This window comes from Podarcis pityusensis (genome assembly GCF_964106645.2).
Source record: "Podarcis pityusensis genome assembly, chromosome: Z".
NCBI lineage: Eukaryota > Metazoa > Chordata > Lepidosauria > Squamata > Lacertidae > Podarcis > Podarcis pityusensis.
In genome coordinates this window covers 42,804,472-42,827,787 of record NC_138044.1, presented here as the reverse complement: position 1 = coordinate 42,827,787, position 23,316 = coordinate 42,804,472, and the positions used below count along the sequence as shown (strand labels likewise).

The window sequence follows — 23,316 nt, the reverse complement described above, 5'->3', positions numbered from 1 at the left end:
TGGTCACCATCTTGGATGGCTTTAAATTTATAGAATATAAGGCTATAAGTCGCTACTAATCCTGGTGACTGTTCTTACTTCACAGCTGGTGACATTATGCTTCATTTGCTGGAGAGTGCCGATGCACTTGTCATCCTGCTTATAGGTATCCCATAGGCATGTAGTCAGCCATTGGGTACAGGGTGGGCCACTGGCCTGATCCAATAGGCTCTTCTTATGTTCATATATAGGTCCTCTTCCCCTTCAAGTTTAGAGATGAGCAGACCATGATAAAGCTTTCACATCCAGGCAGTCAAGTTAAAACCACAACAGCATTACTCAGATTTCAGCCCACTGCAGGGAATATCACCAAACAGATGCTGGGATCATAGGTGGGTGGAACATACAGATAACTGTTTCTAAATTGGACATAATGATGAGAATGCAGATCTTATATGACAGAGATGGGAGACCTTTGATCTTCCAGATGTTGCTGGACTTGAACTCCATCAGCAACCAGCCAATATGGCCAATGGTCAAGGATAATGGGAAAGGGATTAGTGGTGGGGAAGGGAGCAATGGAGCCTAACTCTTAAAAAAAAAAAAAAAGACTTCCAAATTATTTTTGGTGATAATTTGATATTGGGGACATGTGTTTCCCATGAGATATGCTGAATAGGCGTAAAGGAATAATATCAAATGACCTCACTTCTCTGACGCTTTGCTGGCTCAGCTTCGCATACTTAAAATCAACCATCAGGCACTCTCTCCTTCTTCCCTCTCATTCAGGCAGATGGATACAGAAGTGTGAATTACTACCTCTTGTGAAAGTCAGAAATTCTATTTGTGTGCTTTTATAAGGCTAAAGTCAGTTTTACTAGAGTGCCAAGCACACAAACTTTTTCATGCTCCACATGTGGGTCATGTTCATCATTACGATGGAAAGTGGTATGTCCCTCTAGAGGTATCCCTTGCATTTTAATGAGTATTTTGCTTGTGCTTAATGAAAGAGGCTCCTTATTTATTTATCAACCAGTTATGTCCTTGGACTCAAAGCTGTTCTCATCTTAGGAGGATGGGTCACATAATAATATTCTACCTAATAGCTAGTAGCCAACAAAAGCCTGTGCAGAGAAAAATGTTTTGTTCTGCTTCCAGAAGATGCATGAGTTCTGGCTCATGCATCTGTCTCCCAAGGGAAGGTAGTTTCTCCTGGCTTGGTGCATGGATATCTCCCTTAAGAGAATGCTGCACCTTCCGTCGTAAAAAAAATAATCAGGTTGGGTCATAAAAATGGAGGTGCCTTCTTCGATTCAGTGGGACCAAGCCATTTATTTGTTTTGGGCCTTGGAAATCACAGGGGTTTCCAAACTTTGGGGGCCTGTCAGAACATTTGTGACAACTGGGGAAACTTCTATAGGTTTCCCACAAGCAAGCAACAAGTGCATCTTTTCTATTTGAGTAAGGACATCTTCTTTGTAGATAGATGGTCCCAGCTTCAATCCCTGATGGTACTACATAATTCTCTTTCTGTTGTAAACAAATTTCATTGTTCTCAAAAAATCTAACACACATCAAATTGGAATACAGTGATCCCATCCTATTACAGGTGGGAGGAACCAATAGCCCACCCAAAAATATAGGCAATGCATATAAGGGCAATAATAGTGTGTAGCATATGTTGCAAGAAAATAATGATAGCATTTGTGTAAAGCAAAGTCCAGGAAGAATGAGCATTTATGGCACTAAGAAAGTAAAGTAAGATTTGGGAGGGAAACAAAGGACACTAAGGTATGTCAGGCATTCAAAATTCTTGCATAGTGTGATGGCAGACAGGCACTGCTTTCTCAACCACTGCAGAAAGCAAAATCTGTTGCACTGGAAATCCAGATCTTTACCCTGAATCTATAACTTGTAGCACAGGGTGGGGAAAGAAACATGGAATAAGTGTTGCAATTTGGAACAGAGAGGCCCTAAAAATGTTTTATTTTAGTACTGTGTTTTACAAAGGCACAAGTGAATAACTAGCTTCAGATGAAGACTCCCCAGGGCATCTCTACAGAATTGTAATGCACCTATTGCTCTTTCTATACAACCCTGGCTGCAGTGTGGGGGAGACGGGGGGTGGGGTGGAATAAACCATAGCATTAGTTAAAATAATTTTTTACAATGTTTACATGCAAATATTAGAGCTGCCTAATGTCCTTCATCTGAGCATAAATTATGAATGTGTGGCTCAAAAAAACAAAAACAAAACCCGAGGACTGTACATTTCTGTTGGTAAATTATTTAAACAATTGCTGTTTGTTTCTGGAAGCCGCATTCTAACAGGTTTGGACATGTGACAATAAATTACATTTTATTGGGCTACTTGCTCATAATCCCTGCATCCTACTTAGCTTAAAAACCTCAGAGACCAATTGAAAAATTACAGCATGCAAATACTCATCCCCATTGATTCTGTAGTAGCCTCCTTTTATTTGAATGGGAGTACGCAGGAGATGGAGATTGATGATTGAAAGTCTAATCTTCTAGGTTTATAGAATAGGCCAAGAATGGGTTTGGGCCAATCATTGCTTGAACAGAATGACAGAGTTATGGTTTCTCCATGGCTTTCCCCCATATTTTTTTAGTAACATGAAATCACATGGAATGATCCAGTGTGGTGTAGTGGTTAGAGAAGGCTTCCTGAAACTCAGCCCTCCAGATGTTTAGAGACTACAGTTCCCATCATCCCTGACTACTGGTCCTGCTAGCTAGGGATCATGGGAGTTGTAGGCCAAAAACATCTGGAGGGTCGAGTTTGAGGAAGCCTGGGTTAGAGTGTCAGATTTGGACCTGGGAGACCTAGGTTCAAATCTCCACTCAGCCGTGAAACTTACTGGGTGACCTTGAGGGGCCAGTCAGTGCCTCTCAGCCTAACACTACTTCACTGGGTTGTTGTGGGGAATGAGGAGGTGGGAGAACTTAGTGCACCTTCTTATCCCAGATTCTATCTGCATTGAATGTTAAGTCGTCCAACTCATTTTCATTGTTGGATGTAATCAGCTTGCATACATGTTTAGTTCTTATTGTTTATATTTTTATTGGGGGGGGTTCTTTTTAATTGCTTATTGTTTCATGGGAAGCAATTCAAAAGCAAAGTAAATAAATATGGGTCGGTGAGCTAGTTGGATAAAGGCAAAGTTGACTTCCTGGAATCATTTCTGTTGAAACTCTCTTTTCCGAGTCAACTGGGAGTCAGAGCTGAATGAGAAATTCACGTACCTTTAAAATCAACCAGAGCAGAAGTAGTGGCAACCTGGTGTCTCCTCAGAAACGTTAACAGCCGGTATGTGTCTTTTTCTATTTGCAGTGGCCTTGTGTCGCCAGCAGCACACAACCCAGTCTTAATACATTCCAGTGGAGGTTCTGGGAGCTCCAGTGAATCTGAAAGCAGCTCGGAGTCTGATTCAGACAGTGAAACCAGCTCCAGCGACAGCGAATGCAACAAAGAACCATGCAATGAAACACCAAAGGTAAAACAAACAAACCAAAAACCCAAGGTCCAAAAGTGTGACCCTTCAAAATCTCTCTATATATGGGATCTGCAACAAAAAATTGCAGCAAAGTAATGTTCCACGGCATTCCCTCTGCCTTTTGGCTGTCCTTTCTCCCCTGAACAGTCAGAAAGCATTCCATGCCCACAGAGGAATGCCAGAGGTAAAAACTTAATCATGCAGTTGAATGCCTGAGGTAAAAACCAAAGGTCTGACGCCCTTCCCCTCCAAAATTCATTTATATTTCATTTCATTCATTTATACATCTGGGACCTGAAATGAAACATTGCAGCAAAATGATACACTCTCTGCCTTCTGATTTTCCTTCTCTCCTGTAAGCATTCCATGGCCACTGAGCATGTTCAACCATGTTTTGAGGCTGTTTTGAGGTGCTCCCTCTTAAGATTATTTTTTATCAAAGTTTTTTTGTATTTCTTCAAATTCAGAAATTCCCCCCAAACCTGCTGATAATTTCCACCTCAAACCCCACCCCTTTTCTCCTCTCCCCACTTTGGCTACTTCTGGACCAGCACTAAGAGTCTCAGCCCGCATGTAATATTAAGCTATGGTCAGTGTAAATAGTTGGGGTGGCTTCAGCTGATCAGTTTAAACTATGGTTCAGTAAACCTTCATTTATCAATCATGGCTTAGTGTTACATGTGAACCAGGCCAGAGAAATGAGTTGGCTCCTAGTATATATGGTGACTATGATGATCAGACATGGTCTTTGCAAATAAATATTCACATCTCTTTGCAAATGTTTAACACTCTTAAGCTTTTAGAGCAATAATGCAATTCACTTGGGGTTGCCAGTTGATGGGGCAGGGTGAGGAATGTTGCTCAGGTTCAGACTTGCTACCAGAAAAGCTGGTAACTTTTCAGAAACAAGACTTCTCCTTCTTTCATCCTTCTGCAGCCTGAACCTCCCTCAGCAAACAAATGGCAGTTGGTGAAGTGGTTAAATAAAGTCAATCCCCACAACAAAATGATCATCAGCAAGCAGCATGAGAGTCATGGTGAGAGCAGCTCTCAATCTCAGAGCAACTCACAGGCTGAAGGACAAAACAAAGGGAAAGCGGCTAGCACCCTGCCTCTGACTGATTCCAAAGACAGGGCGCTCCGTAACCCCGTTTCAGAGAAAGCCAAACCCCGTGTCGCCCAGAAAGCTCCACCAGAGGTGAAGAGTTCCAAGCAGAAATCACCAGCTCACAATGAACCCACCATCCAAAGGACTACCGGGAAAAAGCAACCCAAAAAGATAGAAAGGACTTCCAGTGTAGAAGACTACAATTGGACCAAACCAAATATTACCAGCACACCCAAAGAGAAGGAAACACAAGAAGCCCAAGAGCAGCCAAAAGTCCGCCCAAAAATAACTGCCGGAAAGACTGCTCCACGTAAAGAGCCAAGAATGACCACAGGGCCAGCGCCCGAGAAGAAGAAGTATAGAGGCCCTGGCAAAACAGTTCCCAAGTCTCGGGAATTTGTGGAAACAGATTCCTCCACATCCGACTCAAACACCGACCAGGAAGAAAGCTTACAAGGCAAGAACCTGCCATCTTGCAGTGGCCCCAGCAGTGGCACCAAAGCCAAGAACTCCAGCAGCAACGTTCTCAGTGTCAGCAGCCTAACGAGCAACAGCAGCAATGTGTCCGTCGACCAAAGCAATGACTTGGAGGAGCTTCTATCCCCAATACAACTTCTGCAGAGTGAACCCATTTCTCCTCTAAGAGAGTTTGAAGGGCGCAGGCACCTCTGGGTGAAGATAGACCTGGATCTAATCTCTCAGGCCTCCAATCAAAGTGTCTTCGAGGCCATACCCAGGAAAATGGAGCCCTGGGAGGCCAACACGAAGCACAGGCGACAGTCCCGAGAGTCCCCAACACCAGCGCCCGAAAAGCCCAACCCTAAGTTGAAGAGGAAGCACAAGGTAAACCAAACACAAACTCTCTCTCTAACTCTCTCTCTCTCTCTCCAGGCTTGCAGTTATTTGCCACTTCAGTTTCCAGATAAATAGTGAGGTGACTGTAATAATAATAATTTATTATTTATACCCCGCCCATCTGGCTGGGTTTTCCTAGCCACTCTGGGCGGCTTCCAACAAAATATTTAAAAATACATTAAAACATCAGTCAGACTCAAAGTAATCAGTACAGTGAAAAAGAGGGGGAGGAGCACAATCCATTCATGACGTAGTGTTCTGCAGGTAAGTGTCTCACTCAGCTACCCCAATATCACCACCACCATCCCAAAGTATCTGCTGTCATGCAGGAAGGATGGCAGTCAAATAATAAAGGTTGCAATGTTTGAGTGTGTGTCACCCTTTTTTTTCCCTTTTGGTTTAGCATTTTCTCTGGGCCACACCTTCAGAATAAAAATTTGCTCATTCCCCACCAATTTTTTTTTTTAAACTGATAAGAGATGCCCTGGAAAACAAAAAGAAACAACTCCTAGCAGTGCTTGATTCAAAGCATATAACACAACTACAATGTAATATCTTCATGGGGACTTCCAGAAAGTATGAAACAATGCAGCTCAATGAATTATGAATCGTTCCCAAAATATAATTATAAACGAGCCTCTTATATACGTAGCTTAAGTATGTATACAAACTCAGTGAGAGGTGAGAGCTTGACACTTTCTCTCATTTTGAAAAGATATCCAACCATATTCTGCAAATGAAAAGAAAATTGTTTTGATACTATGCTATACTATACTACCCTGAAAAGTTTAAAGCAGAAGTTTCCAAACTTTTCATGTTGGTGACACACTTTTTAGTAATTCAGTTTTACTAGCAAACCAGAAGTTAAACTAACCCCTTATAAGAGCATTCAAGCAACACACCTACACATTGCACCCAACACACTAATGTGTTGTGACAGTTTGTCCTTGAATCTTCCCGTCACACTTTTCATCCCGTTCCACACCAGGGTGGTGCACCATACCCTTTGAGAACCACTGGTTTAGAGTAAATGTATGTTTGGGGGGCAGGGGACTTGATAAAATTATTCATGATGTGGAGGAAGTGAATAGAAAGAGGTCTTTCTCCCTTTCATACGTTACTAGATCCCCTAGTCATCCAATGAAGCTGAATGCTCAGAGCTTCAGAGCAGGCAGAAGGAAAGACTTCAAATGTCGGGTTCTATAACTGCTAGAAACTTGCTTTAAAAAAAATAAAAGATGGGAATTTAGGAATTATGGTGACCAACTTTAAAATGGAAATTGACAAATTCATGGAGAGTTAGTCTATCAGTGGCTACTAGTCATGGACCTTGTGTCTATGGTGCACTTGATAAGTCTTTGGTCCAATACAACAGGGCTCTCCTTAGCTTTCTAGGTGAGAGGTGAACTGTAGAAAAGACTGTAAAATGTCTATTCTGGGATTTGCCCGATGCTGATATATTTTAAGTGCCCAAAGAATCAAGGTCAGATTTGGCTCCAAATTAAATGGGCAATGCCTCCATTAAAACCAGCAGAGGTTTTGCTGTTTTGCTGTGACAGTTGCCGAATTATGCCTTGAGAGTATGTGGGTTTTCCTACATAAACAGCTGTGATTTATCAAAATGCCATTCACTTAACTCGCAGTCCTCCCTTTCCGCAACAACTACCTGTAAAGTGGAATCTATTGTGATTCGAACGACAATGCTTTATCATGTGTTCTATGTTATTTTTGCCCAGGGACATCCTGTTGTGTGGGATATGACAGCATGCTTCAAACTGAAATTTGTTTGTTAGAAAGGAAGCAGGGGTTTTATATCAAAAAATGAGTATTTGCAGAGTCTGAAGGATCTCCATCCCCTCCCACCCCCTTTGCCTGAAACAGCTCTATTTCTGGTATCAGAGTCCAAACAACTTCATGGTTTTTAAAAGGGGGGGTTGTAAATCCCCACAGATGTGATGTCAGCCATCACTACTATTTGTCTTCTGAGAATGCCAGCTTCAGAACTGTGTAAAGAAGAAATCCAAGCAAAAGGCATGCCTTCAACCCTGTGCTAGCAGTGAAATGAGTTTGCAAACCACCATCTCCCTGGTCTGTTTCACAGAATAATATGGGAGTGATAGTGTTGGTTGCATCCATCTCTGAAGCCTGTGTTGCAGCTTGATCTTCCTGGCTTGACAAACAAGGAAGTGCTTGAGTTCAACTCTCAGGCACTTGGCATGTTTGGTTCAAGCAGAATTTTGGCTGCAGAGCTTGTCCTCTTTGAGCCTCTTCCTCTTTAATAAAGGTGCCACTTGCCTGTGTGCCCTCCTCTTCAATATATGCAATACTGATATGGATGCATTTGAGTCACAAAATGATGGCTCTTTGTCAAGAAAGAGATGTAGGCAGGAACAAATCATCTGTAATTTTTATATGATGAAAATTCATCAGCATCAGTACAAATTTCTCCTAAGATACACATTTTGTATGCAGTTATAACTAATATACACATTTTTATTGATTGATATAACAAGCTTAATAAACAAAAACAAAGTGGTGGTGCAAGAATAATATACAAACAGTTTACCCAAATATGGTGCATTTTTATATACACTAATATATGCAATTTTGTGCAGACTCTTTAGAGAACTGCATCACAAATTTCAGAGACATGCAGGAATTCATAACTTCGTTGAGTTTTTGCTTGTATATTGGTTAGAGAAGTGTGGCTTGGTAATTTCTCACCAGTGTAGGAGGAAATTGAATTTTTTAAAGTATTTTTTTGACCAATCCGAAACTGCCTGTCTGGATGCAACCTTGCTTAAAATTACTTGAGAGATTCATTGTGGTTTCTTGCATTCTGCAATGGTTGGTAATGTTGGTGTTATGAGATTTTGTGTTTATAAAGTCTTTATAAACTTTATAAAGATTTTGTGTTTATAAAGTTTATAATTGACTGGTTTTTGTTTTTGTGGTTGAAGCAGTCTGAAAACCAAGACACAATTGGTGAAAACAAGAAACAGCGTCTGGAGGAGGCTGCTGCAATGTGTTCGCTTCCACCCTGCATCTCCCCAATACCCAACCACAGAGTACCAAGTACTAAAGAGTAAGTTACAGTATTCCTAATATTAAGATGGTCCTTTACAGCATGGTTGTTCAGATCCAGTTGTCATAGGGAAGCCTCTCCTTACCATTTACCAATAGGGCCAGCTTTACCATTAGGCTGAATTAAGTTGCTGTCTCAGTCAGCTGGCTTTGTGTGTCATGAAATGGCCAAAAATAATAATAGAGGTGCTTGTGTGATTGTCTGTCTCATGGCCAGCCTTGGGTACCTTTGCACTATGACTGTGTGTGTGTGTGTGTGTGTGTGTGTGGTGGGTGGGTGTGGATTGCTGTTCATCCTCAGCTGCAGGAAGTGTTGGGCCAGCCCTAAATATTCCTGTTATACAAAATAATCTTACAACATCTCTTTATGGCCGCAGTGGACTTTTCTGTCTTACACTAATGGAATGCAATTTGCATACTTTTATAGGTGACAAGAATTTCTTGAGCTGCCTGTCTTTCTAACCAGAATGCTAAGGAGAGGATTGTGGGAATTCCTTAGAAACTATTTGAAACTGTTCATGTTAATTGGGTTAATCTTTTTGGACTTGGTCCCATCAGCCCCAGCTAGCATGGCTAATGGTCAGGGACGCTGGGAGTTATCGTCCAAAACATCCAGACGTCCAGAGGTTCCCAATCCCTGAGTCAGCAACAGTTTTGCAAATATTCTGAATAGTGTATATACAATATGGGTGCAACATTTCAGTGACATTGTTCATGTTCCCTGTTTGTAGCATGCACAAGGAAGAACACCCTTATAATTTGTTAAGTATCAAAATACTTAAGAGAATGAATACCTTTTTGAACCTTCAACTGATGTCCCAGTTAAAAGTGGCTCAAAACCAATATAGCTCATTACCAGTCATGTTGACCCTTCTTTCCCATATCTCTCTTCGTTAAGGCAATTCTTAATACTATACATAACTATTACTACAAGCATCATGTGGGAGGGATCAATATCCCCCACCTCGTGTGCCAGCTTTATCCTTTTATCAATTTTAAAGCCCTTACTTTGGACTTACTATAGCAAAGATATTTACGTTATTAAATAATCCCACAATTAACAGGTAAATCATCTCCTTTAAACCCACTGTGAACCAAATCAACCAGTTCCCAAACTCGCTTATGTCTATGTAATTACTATTTCCACTTAATGACAACAGTGCAGAGGTACAATATTTAAATCCCCCATTTCTCAAGACTGAAAAAGACACTGATAGTTTTGATGGTGTTAGATGCATTTTAAAATGATACAAATTTTCTCTGTGGCATTTATTCAAACACATAAGTTTATCTTTCTCTAACGCTTACATTATTTTTTATGAATCTTTTTATTTCCTGCCTCCAAGCCTTAGGGATCTACCCCCAACCTGATGTTTCTTAATTTGAGCTTGTTTTCTAGGTCATTAATTTGATTCCTTAGAGCTCTGAAACCATTGGTATCTTCTGTTAAAATATAATTGTGCTCATCAATAGTTATTTCCCCTATGCTAGCTTTCCATTCCCCTGATCCCAGATGCTCCTAGTTGCCAAGCAAATTTTTTCAACTTTCTTAACTCATATATTTAACTAAGACCACGGCCACATTGCAGTTTATTATTAATCTCCTCCAAGTTAATATTTAACCCAATCCACTTTGATAACTTAGTTCCAGAGGAGCACACAAATACAAAAGTTTAAAGCAAGGAATCGCGAATATCCACCAAAAAGAATGTATGGAATATCTGGCAGCAAAGTGACTTTGCTGAGGTTATTATAATGGGCTACACTGACTATTCCCCCACTTTCATTTTCGAACAAATAATAGCCATTTCAGAGTAGGTTGAACTATTTCTCCAATATATATAATTGTGAAAATAACCACTCTTTTCACTGGTTGCTACAGCTTCAGTACAGTTGTTGGGGAGGAGGGTTCACAATTACTTTTCCCTTCATAGACAAGTCAGGTGGGTGTCCTCAGCCAATTGGGAGGATGTAGTGAATGTGCTCCCATCACAGTGCTATACGATGGTGTCATTGTGGGCAAATAAAATCAATTCAAATTGAGAGCAGGAATGCAGAGTAAATTAATAGGTGGACACTTCTAAAGCAATTGCTGGACATTGTCAGCAACGTGAAGTGCTTACTCTCCATGCTCATGGACTTCACCAATATTCATCTTCAGGTTCTTCTTCTTTTTACTGTTATTTCTTAGTCTCAGAACCACAGTTTTCTAGCTCTCTGCACAGCCCTACACTTTGCAAGGATTCAGTTCCTAACTGGATTAGTGTTCTCTCTGGGCAAACCAAATCAGACTATTTACTCATCTTTTACTCCCATGCTAAGGAACCAATCCAATGTAGTTATCTCTTCTTTTTAATTACTGTTGCAGTTTTTTATTATTAATAATAATACTTATATGCCAATAATATGTGAAATCCCTAAGCACTCTATATAAAACACAATGAGATCATTATAAAAGAAAGTTTGTGTGTGCACACACACATTTTATAACCAAAAATGCAAATAAATATAGCAGAGACTCCACCAATAAAATATGAATTAATAATTATTCATAGATGTCTCCCATCAGGGGCAGACTTTGGTCTTTCAAATTCCAGCAGCACCCTTTGCCAGGTCCAGATTTGGTGTCCTCCCTGCCTCTCACCTTCCATTCTGCTCAGTTCAATTCATCAGACACCCTGTGGCGCCCCCTAGACTTGGTCCCCAGTACAGCAGAACCAGTCGTACTGCCCTAAATGCACCCTCTGCTCCCATGCTGCTCAAGTGATATTTGAATAGTAGAATCACAGGGAGTGGAAAAATCTAAAGGCTGCTCATGTTCAAGCTAGATAGCTCAGCAGGTGCAACAGGCTTGAGAGTCTTGATCTCCATGTCATGGGTTCGAGCCCAGCATTGGGCAAGAGATTCCTGCAGTGCAGAAGGGTTGGACTAGATGACAGTGATAGTCCCTTCCAACTCCATGATTCTTTGATTCTGAACTTACCATCCCCAGAGAGATATAATGCTAATGGGGTACAGGAGCTTCCTACACTTTGTGATTCCATTATTCAGATGCTACTGCAGTGGCTTGGGATCCACCCAAAGGACTGTGGGACAACATGAGAATTAGGGCTTAGGAGTTTCTCACACAAATTAGAAGCCCTTCCCTCATCTACAGACATACTTGGAAAGGTTAAATGAAATCTATTCTTTGCCACACATTCAACCCCCTCTTACAAAGGTCTGGTTAAAGCAAGTTGAACATAGGAAGTTACAGTACATTTCACCCAGTCAGACTCTTGATCCATCCAGGTCAGCATTTTATACCGACCGGATGCCGCTCTCTACGTTTTCATGCAGTGACCTTTCCCTGCAGATGCCAGGGGTTGAAACTGCAATCTTCTGCATGCAGAGGATGTGCTCTACCACCAAGCTGTTGCCCCTGCCATAGCAAATTATTTTGCACTCGGTTCTCTTGAATATGTATTCTTAGCTAAGAATCGGATAGATGGATAGATAGATAAAACATGTGAGGAAGAAGGGCAATTAAATGCCCATTTTGATGAAACTGGTTTTTAATTTGCTAATGGCCACAATTAGGGAATAACTGGAATGGATGCTACTATCGCGAAAGCTCGGGAAGCATACTGCCAGCTGAGGCCATTGAATTTCCCCCAATCGAGAAATCAAGCTGCTTTGCTTTCCTTGTTCCTCTTTGATTTGTTGCTTTGAGATATTGTAAATCTATAACTGCCTGACACTGACTTAAATTGACTAAGAGGGAGACATAAATTCTTGTTGACTTAATTTGCTATTGAAAATTTGAGTCAATAATCATGAAAAGTAAATGGCTGTAGAATGCAATATGAGTTGTCTAAGGAAAAATTAAAATTCAAGTAATCTTCATTGACTGGACTAGGGCAGTAACTAAAATAATAATAATAATATAATAAAATCCATGGTCAAATTAACATGTTAAGAAATCAGCTGGGTATATTTGCCTCTCCTTTTTTTTTTAACAGCTAAGGTTTAAATGTCAGTCTTTTTTCCCCCTAGGGGTGGTGGGAAAACATTTCCAAGGCACTAGATCATTTATTCATTTAGTGAAACAATTTTTATGCTGCTTAACCACAATAGCCTCTAAGAAGCTTACAAAAACGCAATACCAAAAAACAACAGTTAAAACTATAAATTCAAACATCAATTAAAATGCCCGTTAGAATGAAAAAAACAAAGTATTCAGTTAGTGCCAGAAGTTCAGCAGAGAGGGGGCCTTTCTAACCTTAACTGAAATAAAGTTTCAAAAAATTGGCCCCACAATATTAAGCAAATTGTTCCTGTTGGGTACAAACTGTATGTCTGAGCCATGGAGAATCGCTAACAGTGACCCCCCCCCCAAAAAAAATAGGCAGGGAGATAAGGGTTAAGACAGCCCCTGAGGTAAACTGGACTCAAGTTGTTAAGGGCCTTGTAAATTAATACAAGAATCTTAAACCTGAGCTGGTAGTGGATGGGCATTCAGTGCAAGATTTCGAGCACTGGACTAATGTGCTGGCAATCATCGCTCCCCCATCAGCAGTCTAGCTGCAGTGTTTTGCACCAACTGGAGCCTGTGAAGAGCAATTACTATATTAGCCATTTTGGATGGACCCAAGTTGCAGGGCATACTTTTGGAGTGCCTCAGCTATGTAGAGCAAGCACTTACACACAGCACTGTCACCTGACATTCGCAGGGAAGGTACACGTGTGCCTTCTGAATGCAGCAGCAGCAGCAGCAGCTTCAGGAAACTTGGAAACCCAGGGCCCAGAACTTGACCAGCAGGAGCTCCTGTTGACTCAACAGGAGGCACGAAAGAATCTGGCTGGAATTTGCCGGTGTCAACGCATCCCAGGTTATAACAACAGGTCCTTCTTTCTCGCTTGGCAGCACCAGCTCAGCGAAAAAGGCAACAAAGAAAAGGGAAGAGAAGCTGTTTCCACCCCCGTTGTCTCCTCTGCTCAATGAGACGGCAGCCCGGCGGAGCAGCAGCAGTGGCAGCTCCTTTGGCCAAGAGAACAACCTCTCAAATCCCTTGCAGGCCAGCACCTCCTCCAAACACCGGAAAAATGAGAACAAATCTGCTTCTAGCACAAAGGGGAGCTGTGTAAGTCACTCAGGGACACTAGAGAACAGGGATTCCCTTGTACCAGAGCAAATTGTTGCTCCGCCATGCCCTGTCCCCAGAGTAGCCAATGTGGCGTTCTCCCGATGTTGATGGATTCCAGCTCCCATAATCCCTCACTGTGGGCCATGATGGCTGTGTGGCTGATGGGAGTTGGGGGGATGTCCAAATAGGATCTATACTGTTTGCTGCAGGTTGGCCAAACAGAGTCAATGATGGGCTGAAAGTGTTCCAGGGAAAACTTGGGGGCAAATTTGGGGGGACTTTTTGGCAAAGGGTTGCAAGGGGGGGGAGTGCAGAATTGACTTCCCTTTATTACTATGCCTGTTTTGCAACAGTGATCATTCCAAGGTGGGAGGGGAAAATATTGACCTCCACCAGCTGCTACCATTTCCCCACTGGCTCCCCTCCCCATTAGAGCAGCACTATATCATGATGTGATGTTGTTCGGGGAGAGGGGCAGTAGGGGGAAGTGTTAACCGCCATTTGGCATCCACAAGGGGGGAAAGGGTCACCACCAGTAAGTTCACCCTTGCTCAGTTTTGCAAAAATGGAAAGAAAGAAAAAACCCGGGTCAGCGTTTATATGTGGAAAATTGCAAGGGGGAGATTGTCCTTCACCCCAGGAAGCAAAATGCCTTGGGCTGGGCATGCTTTTTTGTAATGTCCTATAGCAATTTAATAGAATTAAGTCATTATTTTAATGGATGTTGATTTAAATGTGTAGGGGAGGAAGTTTGTGAATTATTTTTCAGCGGCCGTCCCACTGCTTATCCCCAGTTCCAGCCCTAATCATCGGATCCTGTGAGTCTTTCACTTGCCATTCATCTTCTTTCCACTTTATTTTAATAAGCAAGCGATGCTACAAGGCGTCCATGCTGACATTACACCTTCCTAGAAGTGGGTGTTAATGATACCGTGCGTGTGAGCAATATGTAGCTGCTTGTTCTTAATTAATCTATTGAGCTTGACTTGTGACATAAGGGCTGCGAGATGCAAAATATGTGCCTTGGTTTTAATTTTGAGACACACAAACTTGCTTAACACGACATCTAGAGATATTATTAGCACGAAAACCAAAGCCGCTAATTAAAAATCACTTTCTGCAGGAGGAAGATTCCCACAGCAGGTCCTCAAATGCTCTGCCCGACACCAGCCACCCAGAGAGTAGCATCTGGCCTGCCACTCCTGCCTTCACCAATGGGAATCGTGATCCAAGGAGACCTAAAATAACATTTGATGATACGTAAGTAGTTAGAGCAAACCTACGCAGCCATTTCTTGTTCATGCTTTAAATTGGCAGAGCCCTGCAATTGCCTAGATTTTAGGCACAGACTCTAAGAAAATGTGGGAGTTGCCTGTAACTGCAGCAGCATCTGACATGGTACCCTCTGGATTTGTTGCTGGACTCCAGCTCTTAGGAATATAGGAATCTGCCTTACACTGAATCAGACCCTGACTGGCAGCAGCTCTACTAGGTTTCAGACAGGGAGTCTGTCCCAGCCATACCTGGAGATGCCAGGGATTGAACTTGGGACCTCCTACATGCAAGGTATGGCCCTGCCCAAATCTAAGCATCCCTGAATCCATTGGCTATGCTGGCTGGTGCTAATGGGATTTGTAGTCCAACAACATCCAGAGGGCACCACCTTGATTTTCCTTGCTGCACTTTATAAATTAAGAAATATTTTCATACATGGGGAATTCTTACTGCACATGTTGCAAGAATTCAGTTCCAGTTCTTGAGATGTTTGGAACATCTGTATTTCCAAAGAGCTGATGTATAGGTAGTAGCTGGGAAATATTGATGGAGGCAAAACATTAGAGATCTCCTATGTTTGAATATAAGAACCTGACATAATTAGAACCTTAGTGGATTAGGATGGCAATCCTATATGTGCATTTAACTGAAAGGTAAGCCCCACTGAATTAAGCCCCACTGAATTCGTTAGGACTTGGTGCCCCAGCCAGCATGGCTAATGGCCAAGGAAGATGGTGAGTTGTAGTTAAGCAAAATCTGCAGGGTCAAGACTTCCTCATACCTGATCAAACCCCTCCATGTGGTCCATGGCCTCAATCTTCCCCATGACCACCACAATGACTATTTAAACAACAAAAACTAGGCACGCTCAGAGTATTCCTGCAGCTAGCATCATGAATAGTTTTGCCCTTAAGGCTATGTCTCATCTTCTCTCCCTGTGCCTCTTTTAACTGGAGATTCCAGGGATTGAACATATACCCTTTTGCATTACCACTATTGCCACTATCCTCATTTAGGTATTTGTGTGGAATTTTAGCTTGACCATCATGTTAGAACTATATACGTCTTCTCTTTTTCCTGTTGCATAATTTTACATTTTAGCTTTTCTAATGGAACCTTGTTACGGTTAATCACTTTGAATTGTTTCTCTTTTCCTTCTGTTCAGCAAAGTTTAATAGGCCCCTTTGGGCTCCTGGTTTCCACAGTTAGCCATTTTGCAGCCAGCTCATCAATCACTTCTTTGCATCCAGCAGCTTAGCACTGATAAGACTGAAAGAAGCAAAAATAAATGGGCGCTTCTCCTCCTGGAAACCAGTCAGCGCTTTTTATCAGATATTTGACATACAAGAGCATTCTACAAACATAAGGCTTAGCCATGGCTTCCACTTAACTGCAGTGAAGCGTTGTATCTAAATACCTAGACAGTGGTTAATAATTGGCTGCAAGCCAGGAAGAGAGCTTATTTGTGGAGGCATGAGTTTTTAAATATTATTTGTTTTAACCACGGTTAAGCATTACATCTGCACTGAACAAGCCATGGTTGCAATAATTCCCTCATGCCTCAAGGCTCTCTGGCATCTCTAGGTCTCATCAGTGTCTCCCTCCAGGGGGCTGGGCTTGGATCATGACAGTAAACATTGTTTGACTATATGTTTTGGATCTTAATCAAGGGAGATTCAGTATCAGATAGTGGGCACACTGTCAGGCGAGAAGAACAAAGGGGACCCAGCTCAGCCAGAAAGCTCAGCAAGTGCCCTTGGGCCAGTCACACTCTCAGCCTAGCCTGCTTCATGATAAGGTGACAAGGATAAAACAGGACTGGAAAGCCATGTACGAGGGCAATAGTTTCTTGGAATAATTTAAAAAAAACTGATCAGGGCAACAAGTCCTATCGGTATTAAGCTTCAGACATCAGCTAAAAACCACTTAAGCTTTCCCTAGAGCATAATACAGCCATGTGTATCGATGAACAATTTGTTTCCTTTCCCTTTTCCTTTTATGCCACACTAGCTCCCAGTCTGTTTGTTTCCAGGCACGATTCAAAGTGCTGGTTATGACCTATAAAGCCCTACAAAGGTCCAAGCTCTTTGAAAAACCATATTCCCTCATAGAAACCTGTCTGGGTTTTGAGAACTTTCAGGGAGGCCCTTCTCTTAGTCCTGCCACTCTCGCAGGCATACTTGGTGGAGATGCAGGAGAGGGCCTTCTCTGTGGCTGCTCCTAGACTCTGGAACTACCTCCCTAGAGAAACGGGACTGGCTCCCTCCTTGCTGTCCTTCTGCCAGCAGGTGAAGACTTTCTCATTCCAACAGGCTTTGGGAAACTGGCTGCTTTTCATGAAAGCCCTGGTGCAGTGTTGCTGCTGTTTTTTTTATAACGATCTGCCTGTTGTTTTTCTAATTTTATCTTTTATATATAGTTTTAATTCTGTTAATGTTTAATTGTCTTATTTATTTTTCCTATGTTTTTAGCTGCTTTTAATTTGTCCGTAAGCTGTCTGGTGTCCCTGTCAAAGAAAAAGGCAGGGTATAAATACGTAAGGATATTTGTGAGGATTTTGTTTTTCACCACATAAAACATATGTGATCAAGCTCGCTGCGATTCTGTATGATAAACTAAACAAGTGTTAACCAGGTGTAAAAACCAAGTCTAAACCAGGCCAATGAAACAGGAGCAGCTAAGACAGAGGGATGTCACCAAGAAGCCAGCCTGCCAACACCTTTATCACCATCACTAACCTGGACAGTGTGGGGAAGGGGGAGCGGCAAGCTTGGAGCCAGACCAGGGCACCAATATTGCCCATCCAACACTCCTCCCAGTGTGCCCACATGGTCCCAACCTCGCCAGCACCCTGCTGTGCCCATTCACTAAACAGATGATGACACTGGAGCCTCATTTGCTGCTGCTGCTGCTTACTCTTGTTCTCCTTGTTTTCTCAGGCTTCGCAATGCAGATCACTACATGCAAGAGGCCAAGAAGCTGAAGCACAAAGCAGATGCCCTGGTAGGTCTCCACATTCTACTCCCCCCACCCCACCCCCGTGCCTCGTAAGGCAGTTTGCTCAGAACTGCAAAGGTATCGTGATAAGCCAGAGGGCTGCTTCAGATTTGCATGGTGTATTAAAGTGTGCAATTAATTACTCTAATTATTGGCGCAGAGCACCATTAATTAGCAGAATCTGCACATCATCTGCAGTAACACAGGGTGTTCCCAGATAATGTCTTCTGGCCAAGTGGCAGCAGTCAGGCCGTTCAAAGTTGGATTTACCAATCAATTGCAAGGCAGCCATTTAGGCAGTGCCCACCCCCCATGGAAAATGCATCTCTCTCCAAAGCTAGAGCACTAACAAGGACACAGATTCGCCCTCGTTGAATATGCTAATATATGCATATAGATGCAGATTTGGAAATAATTACTGTAATTTAAATAAGACAGTATATCTAACCATAGTGAGGAAAACGATGACCAAGGGACCACAGTCTCCTATCCAGAACCGATACCAACTGGGTTAACAACATTCACTTGGAAAGCTTGTTGAAAGAGCTGGAAATATTGGAAGGCTTGTTGGAAGGTAGAAGGTTGCACCCCATTGTTCCATCTGTCCTGTTACTGAGCCCTGTACAGTGGATCAGATGTGGGCATGACTTAACATCAGTCCCTCTTCCCAGGGAACTCTGCAAGGGGAATGGGGTTCTGCTAGGAAGCATCTGCACCTACAGTTCCAGGATTATTTGGGGGAACCTATGATTACTGTTGAGAGTGGTATAAAAGTACTTTAAGAGGACATTGCAGATGTAGCCTGTTTGTGCAGCATTTATTCTGGCTGGTAGTAACTATCCAGGGTCTTGGCCTCTGCTGCCTTTGTAGCTTGGGAAGGAGGTGCCTTGGGTGGAAACAGGGTTCCTCTGCATGCAAAGAAGGCACTCTCTCACTTGCATTCCCTCCCTTGATCCGCTCCTGGCGTAATTCAGAATTTGGACTGTGCCCTGTGCTCGTCACTGAACTCATATTCATACTTCTTGAAGGGGCTGTTCGACGATGGGGACCCGAGCTGATTTGCTGACGCCGGACTGTGGCGAGCATGCTCATAAACATAGCTATCCATTGATGAATATTTCCAAAAGCACCTTACCGTGGCCAGTTGACCTTTAAAGGAGCTCGAACATTTGTTTACCCCTTGGAGCCCACTAGCAAACAGTTGGAGGCAATGGCTCATGGCCACTTCTGCACGCTTCTGCACACCATGCCACTTTGTTCACCCCACCCTACCCAACCCTGTGCTCCACTCCCTACTGCCCAATTTGCTCAGCATGATGATGAGCCTTTCATCTTGCTACCTTTATCTGCATCTGGCAGAATTCAGTCTGTTTCTCATGCAGCACTAATGCAAAAAGGCACCGTGCATCATGCTGCTGCCTGAAGGAAGCTCTTTCCCATCACATGGCATTGCTGAATATCCCCTATGCTCTGACTGGAATGCAGAGACAAGCACCATTTAACAACTTGACAGCAGCCTCACATGACCATCACAGACCTCTCACGTATCCATCATGGCGAAGGAACAACCTGTATTTGACCCTATTTTTTTACCCCATCCCTGAGCCTCCTGTTATTCTTGCCAGGGCCCTCATCACATGCCCCCCTTTTATTTTCCTGGATTTGCCTGCAGTTTGTTATCTCCATGTCCAGTCAAGTCACCTCAAGTAGCTGTCACCTTTCTGACAAACTAGGTGTGTGACATTAGAGTCATCTTTGCATTTAGCGTTGGGAGGGTTGTATTTTTTATATAAAAATCAGTGCAAATTGCATCAGTTTTGGGTGGTTGATAAATAATGGGAACAGAATATGCACAGAGAGGGAATTTAACACTTTCCTCCCCTCGTCTTGAGTGAAATTTAATAATAATAATAATAATAATAATAATAATAATAATAATAACAATAATAACAACAATAATAATAAAAATTATTTATACCCCTCCCCGGCCAGAGCCAGGCTCAGGGCAGCTAACACCAATAAAATTACAGTAAAAACATAATAGGGGGGGAAAACAATTTAAAATACAGGTTAAAATGCAATTTAAAATGCAGCCTCATTTTAAAAGTAGCCCATAGATTGAAACCATAAGGAGAGGGAAACATAAGGGTCAGACTGAGTCCAAACCAAAAGCCTGGTGGAACAGCTCTGTCTTGCAGGCCCTGCAGAAAGATGTCAAGTCCTGCAGGTCCCTGGTCTCTTGTGACAGAGCGTTCCACCAAGTCGGGGCCAGTTGATCTTCATCATTCTTCATTGGCACCAGTGAGGGATTTCCACCTAATGTGAGAGGAGAGGATTACAGAAGAGGGGTCTTCAGAAGAGGGGTTCCCCTCAGGGCTTTACTGATCCTAATGTAGAAGGAGGTGGGTGCACAGGTGAGGCTCAAAATCAACAAACCGCCCTTCAAATAAACATTAAATCTTTCTTGGTGGTTAAGTCATGATTGTTCGTGTGTATATCCACATCAGCTGCACACAGAAGCTGTCTTCAGGCGTTCATAAGTGGCGTAAATGTCAGAGAGAAGGGAGTGCATGCATGCTAGCTTCACACACTGTTGCTGTTCCAGTTACCCTTCAAGGGTTTTACTCAAAGGGAGCCTCTGCTACACAAAGAAGCTCCCCACGCATTCTAGAACCCTGAAAGATCAGTATGGCTGCCTCCCTCATTCGCAGGCATTTTAAAAATAAGAAAGGTCCTGTTTACAGAAACATTTGATGGCCGAAAGATACTGTTTTTCAGGGGCTTATCCTGTGGCTGTCTTCCATTTCATAGCAGTTTCCAAACATGCTGCCACCAACTTGAAGGAGATTAATGATTTCTATAGTACAGCCTCATTATGGGTGTTCCTTGGGTGTCTCATGTACTTACCTGGCTTTGCTTCACATTGGTTTGTGACTTGACTGTTGCTTCAGCAGCGGAAATAAAAACCTATGCATAGATAGGTATAATACAATTCGTGGCAACCTTAAAATTATCAGCTATGAAGATACGTGACTTTTAAATTTTTCTCAGATGTTTTAAATGTGGGGGTTTGAGGGGGGAGGTTAAAAATGATATGGTTTGCTGTTTGCTTCCTATTTGGGAGAAGGAGTTAAAGAATAGAGGAGGCTTTCCCGCTGCAGTCTCCCTCCAACTGGTAGAGGACAATGTGGAAGAGGGTGACAGAGCTATCATGCGCATTTTGGCCACTTATGAATGCATGGATAAGGCTGAAAAGTGTAAAGTTGATGCAGATATACCTGTGAATGAAGACTTTGATCCTTCATTTGAAGTTCATGGCTTTAGAACCATTCATTTAAGTCACTCACAGATGCTGAAATATAGGGCTGTGGCTCTTCCTTGCTGACTACAAGAGCTCACCATCTCTGGTTTTGACAAAAATGTATGAACCATTGGGCTCGTGTATGCCTATCCCGAAGTCAGGCCTGTGGCATTATCTTGAACGTGCTTCTTCTTCCCCCTTTTCAGGTGGAAAAGTTTGGCAAAGCGGTGAATTATGCTGACGCTGCCCTTTCCTTTATCGAGTGCGGCAATGCTATGGAGCGCGATCCATTAGAGGCGAAATCTCCATACACTATGTACTCCGAGACTGTGGAACTCATCAGGTTAATGGCTTTCCTGTGATCATTCTCATAATCTCATTTCACTCATAATTAGAACTTGCTACGCTTTTTAAAAGTATCATTTCGACCTCATTAATGATTAGTCCAAGGCATCTTCATCTCAGAAGTCATCATAATTAGTTCTTCTTGCCATTTTATTAATGTCACAGAAAATTTATAATTGATGGACACTGCTCTTATAAATTAGCCCCGTTAGAGGTTATAATGTGTGTGTTATATAATTTGCAATATTCATAAAATTAAAATTGAAATGTAGTGGGTGGAAGTAAAGCATAGTAATTTCACCATTTGGCAGTGACACTTGTCTTTTAAAAGGGATAGTTTTATCATTCCAGACATTAAAGGGAGCCCACTGGGATCTCTGTTATAAACCCTGTTTTCCAGAGGTTTGTAGTTTGGCTGTTAAAAATTGTTCCAGAATGAAATTTGTCAGTTCGTTTCAGCTTTTCAGCCCCTGTTTTGCATGTATATGCACACATACACAAATTTTTTTTTGACTTGCATAGATGTGTATTACTGGCTGAGAGAAGCATGCCAAAATTTTGTTAGCTTCAGTTTCCAGTGGTTGCTGTTTCATGGGAGTCAAACGGGTTTGGCAGGGGAGGGGGACAGTCCTTCTTTACAAAAAGGCAATCAGTGATCAGAGTGAATAGGATGACGTCTAGAAATCACAGTACAAACAGAAGCATGGTTGAGCCCTTAGTCTGAATCCAACCAAGAGGGTCTTATCTTATGTGCATGCTAAATTTCAAAGACTATACGCCTTCATTTCAAAAGGAGTTTGCAGGATCTTTCCCATGTAGTGGTTGTGATCAGCAGTCTTTGGCTAAATTCAACTTGACAGAGATAAAGATAGATCTATTGATCAGTTAACCCAGCTCTATTTATGGCCTGTTAAATATGAGATTTCCTTGAAGATCCTGGAGTTATTAATAGGTTCTGCCCCAGAGCAGTTTTCAATTCAATTTCCTTTGCTGCAACAACTCTCACTTAATATGGGAACACTTTTTAATAGCAGCTGAAACATGGCAGGTATTAAAACTGTTGCCATTTATTTATTTACTTGTTTTATGGGAAATATGGCTAGCCTGCTTTTCCATAATGCTTAAGGCAGCTCAGAGTGTAACTTTAAAATAGCTATGGATCTTTATCTATATAAAAGTAAGCAACAGTAGCCGTAAAGCTCCAGGTTGGCAAGGTTTGGCCAGATCCAAAGGCCTCAGAGGATAGATAAGGATGGAGGAGAATCTTTGTTCAGTCCACTTTTTTATGTGAACAGATCTGATTTGCACCTCCCACACCAATGTGCAGTTACCCTTTGGATTTCACACTTCTCCAGATTATGCAATCCAGCCTTCAGCTCTAAAGCCATATCAAAATGTGTAAAAGATAAGTGTGTAAAAGTTTAGAAATTTGTGCACTGCGACAAACTGCTGTTTAAATATGCATTTTGTAGTAAAATGCTTATTTAAGAATTTTCAAATGGATTTTAAAAAATGCATACTAATGCAAACATGGACTGATGGATGAACAGTTTTGAAATTGACACAAACCAGAAATAGATTGAGCAATCCAACCCTACAGATCGGGCCTTATATAGGCACCAAAATCAAAGGAGGGAGGATCATAACCACTCTCTGGATTGAAATTATTTTATTTTACCTGTTGAATTTCAAGTAGATTCTATATTAAGGACCTTGGACTGGTTTTGA

The 23,316-nt window shown here is 42.1% G+C and overlaps 1 protein-coding gene and 1 long non-coding RNA gene across 9 annotated transcripts in view; one reads left to right on the top strand and one right to left on the bottom strand.

Annotated features, from left to right (window-relative positions):
* The window catches only part of LOC308468769, a 42,044-nt gene extending 38,658 nt beyond the window's left edge, over positions 1 to 3,386 (bottom strand). The window contains exon 1 of one of the 2 annotated variants that reach the window (XR_013981864.1): positions 3,247 to 3,386. This is a non-coding gene — a long non-coding RNA (uncharacterized lncRNA). The remainder of the gene's footprint in view (positions 1 to 3,246) is intronic. The other variant, XR_013981865.1, reaches the window with a different exon arrangement.
* Positions 1 to 23,316, top strand: part of AFF2 (ALF transcription elongation factor 2) — a 396,915-nt gene that overhangs the window by 359,115 nt on the left and 14,484 nt on the right. For 6 of the 7 annotated variants that reach the window (XM_080991062.1, XM_080991060.1, XM_080991066.1 and 3 more), the window contains 7 exons: positions 3,335 to 3,497; positions 4,435 to 5,448; positions 8,421 to 8,545; positions 13,451 to 13,667; positions 14,794 to 14,930; positions 17,885 to 17,948; positions 21,450 to 21,586. In XM_080991062.1, coding sequence (XP_080847188.1) covers positions 3,335 to 3,497; positions 4,435 to 5,448; positions 8,421 to 8,545; positions 13,451 to 13,667; positions 14,794 to 14,930; positions 17,885 to 17,948; positions 21,450 to 21,586 — 1,857 coding nt within the window. The remainder of the gene's footprint in view (positions 1 to 3,334; positions 3,498 to 4,434; positions 5,449 to 8,420; positions 8,546 to 13,450; positions 13,668 to 14,793; positions 14,931 to 17,884; positions 17,949 to 21,449; positions 21,587 to 23,316) is intronic. The other variant, XM_080991061.1, reaches the window with a different exon arrangement.